At 37.4% G+C, this 11,018-nt stretch overlaps 1 protein-coding gene across 1 annotated transcript in view; it reads left to right on the forward strand.

Annotated features, from left to right (window-relative positions):
- Window positions 1-10,136, forward strand: part of LOC116320294 (plexin-A2-like) — an 80,238-nt gene extending 70,102 nt beyond the window's left edge. The window contains exons 27-32 of the mRNA XM_031739860.2: window positions 1,675-1,771; window positions 2,508-2,707; window positions 3,021-3,190; window positions 4,145-4,357; window positions 6,799-6,949; window positions 7,883-10,136. Coding sequence (XP_031595720.2) covers window positions 1,675-1,771; window positions 2,508-2,707; window positions 3,021-3,190; window positions 4,145-4,357; window positions 6,799-6,949; window positions 7,883-7,978 — 927 coding nt within the window. The 3' untranslated portion in view covers window positions 7,979-10,136. The remainder of the gene's footprint in view (window positions 1-1,674; window positions 1,772-2,507; window positions 2,708-3,020; window positions 3,191-4,144; window positions 4,358-6,798; window positions 6,950-7,882) is intronic.
- Window positions 10,137-11,018: the final 882 nt, after the last annotated feature.

Consider the following 11,018-nt stretch of genomic DNA (forward strand, 5'->3'; position numbering starts at 1 on the left):
AGATTGACTTTGTATCCAGCATGAACTAACACTAAGTGCAATAAAAGCAAAAGCAAAAAAAACCCTCAGATGTGAAAAATGAGCTGGTGGAAATGTTTGACATTTTAGTGACTCAAACATTTTTAAAATTAACGTCTGCCAACTGACGCTTTACTTCAGCTCTAATTACCTCAAAGCTTGTAAAAAACGATTGCAATTTTATACCTGGAAAGTCTGAATTTTTCAGACAGATTACTCAGTCGCTCACTAGATATTGTTGATGAAGGGCAAAGCATTACTCATTTACATTCATCTCACTCACCTCATCTCTGCCTGCGTTTTTTTCCAACCTCATGGTCACAAACACACTTAGTCAACCAAACATGCACTTGTGTGCCTGTCTCTTTACAACACTTTTTTTTTCTTCCCAGCTCATAAATGCGACTACACAGGTCACCAACCTCAGATGAGTCACCCTGTTCCTTTGTCAGTCAAATGTTCATCTACACTGTCAGCTTTGGGCCAACTGTACCATGCACAGAGAAAACATACTTTTCTAAAAACACAGAGACTAGCAAAGACAAAGAAAAGCCACATTTTCTGCACTAAAAGTATGTTTTGACAGGAGAGAATGCATTCTGTCTTATCTCTAGAGGAGATAAACAATTTAGCTCTTTCATTTTTAATCTTTCTACCAGGTAGGAAACGTATGTTCTGTCGCTAAGCTGAATCTGGTATTAGCTATATTTGTAGCTTATGCAGAATAGTGCAAAGCTAAGTCTGAATGTGGAATTTTTCCTCATACTTCGGATGACCGGTCTTCATCTGCAGAGCAGAGCTACAATATTCAGCCTTTTCCCAGTGCTGCTCCACAGACAGGATCTAGGACCGACACTAGCAAAAAGTGCCTATATTGTTATGTCAAAACATTTAGCAGTCTATTACATAAATATTTCACTATACTTACATGCTGCAAAACATGAAAAGATTAGGCTAAGTTACCATGAGCATCACTGGAGGGCAATGTTGAGTTAAGTATAAGAGTTTAGAAAAAACCTTTCATGCGTTTAGTTATGATCATCACCTACTTAAATAAGGAAGGATTTCTTTCCAGCGATAACCTGGACTCAACTACAAATACAGAAAGGGCTGCAAATACTACACCTCCAAATATATAATATAGAAAGGCACTGTGTGTAGCAACAGTAAAAGTGTTTCCTGGGGCCGCAGAGACATCATGGTTGCGGCTGGAATTACTTTAGTTTACTTTAGTTTAGTACTTTATTAGATGCATGTCTTTGCTGAATCCATCACTTTTTTAGTTTGGTCATCGTTTGGGCTACTTGCAGACTATTTCTTTATTTGGTTGTTTGTAGCATCTGCAGTGTGTTGAGCTCTCCTGCCATTTATATTTGGTACAGTAATATAAAGCTGTTCCAGTCGATGCTGTGCTGCCTCTTATTTTCATCTATCTGATGATAGTGCATTTTTACAGGAGACTGCACTTGAACTAAAGGCCTGTCTTTTATAAGTTTACGAAGCCCACAGAGGACATTCAAAACCTTTCCGTCATAATTGTGAAAATCCTTGGCTCATGGTTTGAAGCTTGAAAAATATTTGGAATTCCTGCCATGATTACTTTTGACCAGCAGCTGCTAGCAAAAAAACACACAAGGCTCTACCTTTGTTTTTCAGGTATCTGATCGCTGTGTGGTGGCCTTGGTGCCCAAACAGATGTCCTCTTTCAACATTCCTTCTTCAGCCAGCTTCCCACGCAGTATCAGCAGATATGGTTAGTACTGTTTAGGAAATACAAATACTTAATATTCATCCACCTCACAGTAGTGATGCACCATCTGTTTCTGTCACTTATCAATCTGCTGTAAAGCACATTAGTTGACACTGTTAGAAGGCATGTTAAATAAAGAAAGTATGATAAGTCTAGAAAAAATATTCAAGAAACATTCTGCATTTACAAAAGCAAATCAAGTATGTTGTTTATTAGGTTTTATACATAAGCTGAGATGGAACCAAGTCTTTTCACTTTACGTTTCTATACAATAGGTTTAACACAAGCTGACCTGATCTTACCTTTAATAAAATCATGCACTTTACATAAATGTTTGTCACTGGGTTTAATATATTCCTTTTAAAAACACAAAAACTTCAAGTGATGTCACACTGTAAGTCGAAAAGCTGAAAACACAAAACACTTAGTGGCAGAAAGCGAGAACCATAGAAACCATCTCTTTAATGAATGAGTGTATGTCTGCATCATTACTATGACAACCGATGAAATAATGACAGCACCTGATTATACAGTCAAAACACACACAGCCCACCTGCTCACTTCCAGATTACAACGAAGACTGTCAACCACTTATTTAGACCTGAGAAACCAATGTGGCGTTCTCTTTGTTTGTGCTCCAGTCTAATAGAATGATTATCACATATATAATGTACATTTACAAACTGAAATATTTTAGAAATGTGCATTTTTCTTTATCATCTACTCTTTAACCATCTAGGTGTGGATGTATCGTTCCGTTCCACCCCCACCAGCCCCGACAGCCCCCACTCCCGTGTGCCTATGCTGACCCCCGACCTGGAGAGTGGTGTCAAAGTTTGGCACTTAGTCAAGAACCATGACCACGGGGACCAGAAAGAGGGCGAGCGAGGCAGCAAGATGGTGTCTGAGATCTACCTGACACGGCTATTAGCAACAAAGGTACCACATATCACATGCTGCAAACTGTGGTAACGGTGAATAGAAAAAACAAACAGGGAGAAAACATTTGTACTCGGAGGCCTTTATGTGGTGATTTAGAAGTTTTAATGACCACTCAAAGTCCTTTGCACCACAGGAAAAGTGACACAGCCATTCCGAGAGAAATGAACTAATTAACTTTATGTGGATGTCTGTGGGAGGAAACGGCAACATTTGGAAACAAAACAAAATATTCACAAAAAACGAAAAAGAAAATAAGTCGATACGATTTGGCATGGCACTTAGAGCAAATCTCCATTCTGTTACTTTTCAGGGAACGCTGCAGAAGTTTGTGGACGATTTATTTGAGACCCTGTTCAGCACTGTGTGTCGAGGCACTGCTTTGCCTCTCGCAATTAAATACATGTTTGACTTCCTGGATGAGCAGGCTGACAGACATGGCATCCATGACATGGACGTCCGCCACACATGGAAGAGCAACTGGTGAGAAAGGTTTTTGATTTCTCATAGTGCTGTTGTCTACTTATAGCCTAAGAAAAGAAACTTTTCAGCAGCACTTTTAGCTTGTTACAGAAATAGCTTTCTGTAACAATCATAATATATTTTCATGTTCCACAGTCTACAGAACTGTTAAGATTATCTTATCAAACTTAACCTTAAAGTTAAAGTTAAAACTGCCTTCCTTTAGACAAAATTCCTTTTTGTTCTTTGTTTTTTCATTTTTCATTTTTAGAATTGTATAGTATTGTTTTGATTGTATAGTAAAATGTAGAGCTGCTAAATTTAGTAGGCCATCTGGTTTTATCTTGTAAGAGTCTATAGTTCTCAAGGAAGCAACTACTATTTCTGGGAACAATCTGTAATTCCAAATGATCTTTCAGTACTCTTCTAATCTCCATGTTTTGAAAAGAAAAAGTCACTAAAAGGATGATTAAAAGGGCATTTCATGAGAAGATCGTGAAGCAAAATGATTTCCTTTTGCAGACTAGCCTTGCACAGCCTAAAATATATATATATTTTTACGTTTCTGTCTCAATAGCCGCTCTCATTCACTTTCCTCCATTAATTTGACAGCATCTGAATGGGGCGGCTTCAACGCTAAATTAGTACCCAGGTCACTTTTCAGTAAAAGCTGTGATGACAGGCTTTCTAGGTGTGAGCTAGTAATATTTACTCTTAATCACTTTTAACACAAGACCAGTCTGAATGCATGCAGTCACATTAATGGATAAGCACGCAGAGCTTTAAGAAGTACTCGCTTTTTCTCCATTCTCTGTGACTACCATTGGTACATCTGAATGAAGCCATTAGGAACGTAAAAGTGACATACTTCTGGATGACAGAATGCAGTCACTTTAGCAGATTAATGAAGCCAGCAGTGTTATCAGTCTTCTCTGAAAAGTGCTCATTTGCTTCTCCGTTTTTTCCCCCCACCAGCCTTCCCCTCCGCTTCTGGGTAAATGTGATCAAGAATCCCCAGTTTGTGTTTGACATCCATAAAAGTAGCATCACAGATGCCTGTTTGTCTGTGGTGGCCCAAACCTTCATGGACTCTTGCTCAACATCCGAACACCGTCTGGGAAAAGACTCTCCCTCCACCAAACTACTTTATGCCAAGGACATACCACATTACAAAAGCTGGGTAGAAAGGTGTGTATGTGCAGGCTTTTTTATATAGATAATTATGTTTTGTATAGATAAGTATATTTTTAGGCAGCTTTTAGGCCTAAATGTTTTTGTATAAATTTATCCTTGCACTCACCTTATTCTTATGAGATGCTGTCAGGTAAGATGCTGTATATTATAAATTGGAATTTATCAGTGTGAATTTTAAAAAGTAAATAAGATATGGAAAAAACACCCTTCAACCATGTTGTGAATGTTGACATTGCATTTTTTTCCACTTGAGGCCACTCTAAAACTGTGATGTATTGGAATATTAATAACAATAATAATAATAATAACTTTATTTATAAAGCACCTTCAAGCAAAGTGCTGTACAACTGTTTGAAATTAAAAGGGTTTAAAAGTAATACATAGCAATACAGATAGGGGACACAGTACAAGTTAAGAACAGAAAAAAAAAGAGAAATTAAGAACAAAATAAAAAGAAGAAAACATTTAAAACCTAAAAGCCATATAGTTAAGACATGTAGGATAAGGTAAACAAGTGTGTCTTCAGCTTAGCTTTAAAAACCTCAACAGAGCATGCCTGCCTAATATCTTGAGGGAGGTTATTCCACAAAACCGGGGCACGAAAAGAAAAAGCACGCTCTCCAATTTTCTTTTTCCTGGCTTTAGGAACTTTTAAAAGACCAGAGTCCTGAGATCGGAGAGCACGGGATGGAATATACCGGTGTAAAAGGTCAGAGAGATACGAAGGTGCTAATCCATTTAAAGCCTTGTAAGTGAGCAACAGGACTTTAAAATCAGCTCGAACCGGACAAGGTAGCCAATGAAGAGAGTATAAAACAGGGCTAATATGTTCGAATTTTCCAGTTCTTGTTAAAATACGAGCAGCTGCGTTTTGCACCATCTGTAGACCTTTAAAACTTTTCTTTGGTAGCCCTGAGAAAAGAGCATTACAGTAATCAATGCGTGAGGACACAAATGCATGAACAAGAATCTCTGCAGTATCGTTTGACAAAACTTGTCTAATTCTAGCTATGTTCCTCAAGTGATAAAAGGCGGTTTTTGTTATTTCTTTTATATGAGACTCAAAAGAGAGCACCGTGTCAAACCACACGCCCAAATTTTTTACTTTGTCTCTACAAGTTATGACCCTATCATCAATTCTCAGGGTAAAATTTTGGGACGAGTGCTGAAATTTAGGCGGTCCAATGACCATCAGCTCTGTTTTATCAGTATTTAAGCACAGGAAATTATCCGATAACCAGCCCTTAATTGCTGATAGACAAGATTCCAAATTAGAGATTTCAGTACAATTTCCAATTATTAGAGGAACATAGAGCTGCAGGTCGTCAGCATAACAATGAAAGGTTACTTTAAAAGAACGTAAAAGAGCACCAAGAGGCGACAGATACATAGAAAACAGCAGTGGTCCAAGCACAGAGCCCTGAGGGACCCCATGCCTCACCACACAGGTCTCAGAAAGAACATTATTAAAATTAACAGTCTGAGACCTCCCGGACAGGTAAGATCTCAGCCATATTGGATTTTTAAATCATCAGTATCTTTATCAGTATCCTGTATTGATCAGGTGCTAACTTGGGAGCGTTGACAGACATCCTGCTACTCACAGGAACGTTGGTTGCCATTGGTTTCATCAGAGATACTATGTTTTGTCAGAACCACCACATTTATTCATTTACTCTCACATGCACAGAGCGCCTTTCATGACTCTGGAAGTTTTATCACACCACAGTTCCATATCTTTTACACCTTTGCTATATAAAGCAATAGTGTTGCAACCTTTGTTAATGCAACTCTAGGGACCCATTAGAAAGTCTTGCTAGATCTTCAATGGTGCCTTTACGAGCATGACAAAAAATAAGTCTTTAAATGAAATAATTGTTCTTTAAGTATTAATAATAATGTCGCTCATTTGTTAATTATCATATTAGTAAAAGACAAAGTTTTCATCAGGTCTTCATCATTCTCTGACTTTTTTAATTCAATAATTGCAATAAAAATATGAAGAAACAATCAAATGAGTTGTGCACTGCATATAAAATTAAACTTCTTAGATGCATGCAGCAAGGCAGGGCATTCTTTATATAGACATGCGTTTGCTCAGAGTTATGAGTCCAGATGAGTTTTTGTTTTGAAACCTTTAATGATGTACATAATCTTCCTAAGGCTCTTGCTGAGGCTCAGTTTGTGTATCTGCATATGGAAATAAAAAGCGTGTTCGCTTATTTTTGAATACATTGTCTGTATTACTACATGACTAAACCCATGAGTAACGCTTTTCCTTGTTTCTATGCTGCAACACCTCTGATTTACAGGCTCCCTTTTCGAAGCATATTCTTTTCACAACAGACCGATTCCATGTGAGAAGAAAAGCTATGGTATGCATCACTGTGCCCTCCACACTGACAGTGTGTGTGTGTGTGCGCGTCTCCTCTCAGGTACTATGCTGACATCAACCGCCTGCCTGCCATCAGTGATCAGGATATGAATGCCTATCTGGCTGAACAGGCTCGCCTTCACTCCAGTGAGTTCAACGTGCTCAGTGCCCTCCATGAGATCTACGCATATGTCAGCAAATACAGCCAAGAGGTGAGGCCCAGTCAATACACCTTAAAGCAGTAATGTGCACCACATGTTTTTGCAGTTTTACCAATTTAAGTTATCAATTTTGGAAGTCAAAGCAGCCATAATTCATCATTTATTTATTTATAAATAGCAGTGTCTTGATTCCATTGCATTGATGAATCTCCAGAGAGTTATAAGCCAACTCTCCAATTTTCTACAGTTTGGGACACTTTAACGTCTCTCCTGCCATTGTTTGATTTTAGGAATCTGACTTCTCTTAGCCAATACTGTCTCTTACTGTCATTTATTTTAGCAGCTAAAGGGGCAGATAATTCCCTCAAAAATGGAGACAAAAGTAGAGCGAATAGTGGAGTTAAATTAGTCAGCTGGACACAAATACATCTCTTAATACACGCCATTCTTGTTCTGTGAATGCTGAGTGTGAGGATAGGCAACTGTTTGCTAACAACTTACCAAAACACGTTTTTAATTTTGAGCCCTCGTAAAGGTCACGGCTGATTGCGGTACTCAAACGGGCCAAAAACAAAACAGACTGTGCCTAATTTAATGAATTCATTTTGTGATAATATGCTGGGTGATTTTCAATTAACCAATAAAAGAATTACTGAGAATGCCACTAACAATTTCCAGGAACACGAAGTGTGTCTTCAAATTGCTTCTGTTGTCAGCTAAATGTGCAAAACTAATTTATGCGACAAACTATATATACAAGGAGTGTAAGGTAACAAGGATTGAGTGAAACTTAGTAGTGTTGAGTCAGCGGTCAAACATAAGTAATGCATTCAGAACAAAGAAGAAGGAAGAAGGAAACAACACAATCATAGACGAAAATTAAATAAAATCTGACCCCATGACATAATGTGTACGTGCTAATTTCCTACAGCTGACCGATGACATGCTTTGTGTCCTTATGGCCTATGTCTCTGTGTGTTTTAGATCATTGAAGCACTGGAGCAGGATGAACAGGCCCAAAAGCAGAAGCTGGCGTATAAAGTGGAGCAGATCATCTCAGCTTTGTCCATAGAGAGCTGAGAAACACACACGTTCCTAAATACTTCCATATACGCACATAAACACATTCTGTATGCACACATGATACACAGACACTAAAATATACCATAACAGGGGAGTTATACACACATATGCCTCTCGGATGTGGAAATTAACCGACTTCTGGTATGCATGTGCGGATATATTCAATCGCACATACACACAAACTGTTGTGCACAGAGAGACTGCAGTTTTAATGGACCTACTGTATACAAACTGACAGTTACACGTGGATAAATACACGCGTACAAATGTACATACGCAAACCACATAACACATCAAACAGCAGAACATCCCAAAGCAAGACTTTTGAATCCAATGTCATTTTTCAGAAGAAATTCCAAAAGGCAAACATCCAACTTCTAAAACACTACTATAGAGGGAGAGAGAAGGAGGATTTAGGCCATCACGGCTGCTGAATGTTCCGCCAATTCTTTTCCGCTGGGTAATGGTTTGCCTTTGTAGTCGGTGGTTATAGTAAGTGTGTGTGTGGCATGGCTCTGAAGAGAACACCACTTAATAAAGAATGACTCAACTTGAAAAGTCACTGAGGGAGCTCAAAGACAGGAGCCAATTTAATGGGACAAGACTCAAAGTTCTGTCAAATATGAAGGACACTTATTCGCACGACATATCACAAACCTGGAGTGACATCGCCATTTGTTGCCATTTGGAGCAGAGATGTGCATCTTTGTTTCAAGTCTTTCGTCTGGGTTTTTAAAGGCTTAAGAGAGAGAACACTTAAGATTCGAGCAAAATTACTTTTTATTTTGGTGCTTGAGGATTTCCATCATATGTGACATAAAACATCATATTTTTTTTCATTTAATGATGATTGTCTGAACTACTGGGTTTTGAAAGCAGTATACAACAGATTTGTCACTTATAGGTTTAGGGTCTGGCTGTTTAATAATCCAACACCAAGACATCATTACTTTCCAATTTGAAATATGTGTAGATATTTTCAGACCCAATCCCTGGCTCTTCGTGCCAAATATAATATATCTCATGTTTCATTCATATTAAACGCTCCTGTAGAAGCTATTAATAATACATGCCATTGTACGGAAAAGATCCCATTTGAGATAGGAAATTTTTTTTGCAGTGATGATCAATAGACCAGTAATTCAGCCATTCAAAGATAAGTGGGGACCAAATTGAACTGCAGTAGAAAGCATGATTAATGATGCTATAAGCCTGAAAGTGGATCAGATTAGCCTAACCCTGGCCATAAGCACCCACCCTTCCAGTCTCATCAGTCATTGTTTACATTTAGCGTGATACTTGAAATGCACTCGGTGTACAAGATACCAAGAACACCTGCAGCTCCTGTCAAGTAATCTGGTCAAACTAGATTAGATAAAGGCCTTGATGCTTTTTTGATTTACCAAATGAATCCACTTTGAGCATAATGTGGAAACTAAATGCAGGTTAAAAGCTGAAGTCTGATTTTTTTCACCTTCAAACCAGGCGATCTGGATCGGGATTCAGCTCAGTGTAAAGCAGGTGCTCCTTATATTTCTTAAACAGAGTGGATATATGATTAACGGTATATGTGACTGGTCCAGCAGTGGGTTCTTGTAAAGTCTGTTTGTTGCTTCACAGCACTAGTGACGCTTTATATCCTTACTGTTTTCGTGCTTTAACGTAGAATTCACGTTTTATTCCAGTTTTATTTTGCATTCCAGTGTACACTTTACCTGATTGTTCGTTGTCCCCCCTGCTCCTGTAGTTATAGTGCCATATCTAAACTTTAAAATAATTATCTAAACTTCAAAATAACTGTAAAAAAAAAAAAAAAAAAAAAATCAATCTGAGACATCACCACTTTCACTACTTCACAGTTTTAGTTCCGATTGGTTGTTTCATCCATTTACAATGAGGAAACATAAATGCCTTTTTATGCTTGAGGCTTCCTATAAAGTCTCTGGAAGTATTACTGCTATCTTCTTAACATTTCAGTACATTTATCCCCCGCAAGAACTTGAATCATGTTATCTACAAGAACAAGATGAACTACGATAAATAATAAGTACATTTCCTGTTAAATGTTGAAATATGACAGAATTCATCTGTTTCATGTGTGGTTTGATGATGATAATTTATAAATGTGTTGTGCAATAAACTGTCAGATGTTTAAGCTGTAATGTTTTTTTAAACTATATATTACTGTATAAATACTGTACATAAAAAACACTCCTATTTTGCAAGCAAAAGATTCACTTTGTACTGTTGTTATACATTAAATGCGCAGCTAATGAAAAAGATTTTTGCATTTTTGTCTAATTTGTGGTGATATTTCTTTTTAAATAATCAGGCTGAACATGATTATGCATTTTCTCTGTATTAAAAGGGTACTACATCCCAAGTCCTGGCTGTAATAGGTCAAATATTGTCTTCATTTAAGAACATTTAACTAAACTTCTTTGCCTTTCATCGTACTTCATTATACATAGTTTACAGTTCTGCATTTATAACAGCATGAAACATCAGAATCATCATAATATGACTTACTTAATTTACACTGAGTGTTTTTTTTTTTCTCTGACAAAATACTGCTGATGGTAGAGGTGAAGTCATTTTTAACCCAATCAAAACTCTGCCACACATAACTGGATAATCTATTTTTATGGTATTAGTGGACCATTAGCATCCCACTTTAATAATTAAACTTATTGACTTTTCATGGGAAGGCTTTGCAAGACGGTGATGTCACAGGGATAAACTCAAATCCCACGAATACATACATCATTCATCCTTTTCAGTGTTTGACCCACAAGCAGATAATATTAGCCCTCCAGCAAAGTCTCAAAATATTTTTAAATGGGTTTTTTTTTAAAGTGTTTTACTAGACTTGCTTCTTAATGAAAGTCATTATTTAGTAAAAGCGTGCCTATTTCAACACTAGCATGGTGTTATTATTTGAAATATCAGATTATTATAAACCTATAACCATGATTACCAGATGGAAATTTTTAGTCATGCAATCAGAATACCATTTTAAAAAGATAGTAAATTTTTT

The sequence above is a fragment of the Oreochromis aureus genome, linkage group 5 (genome assembly GCF_013358895.1).
Source record: "Oreochromis aureus strain Israel breed Guangdong linkage group 5, ZZ_aureus, whole genome shotgun sequence".
In the NCBI taxonomy this organism is placed as follows: Eukaryota; Metazoa; Chordata; class Actinopteri; order Cichliformes; family Cichlidae; genus Oreochromis; species Oreochromis aureus.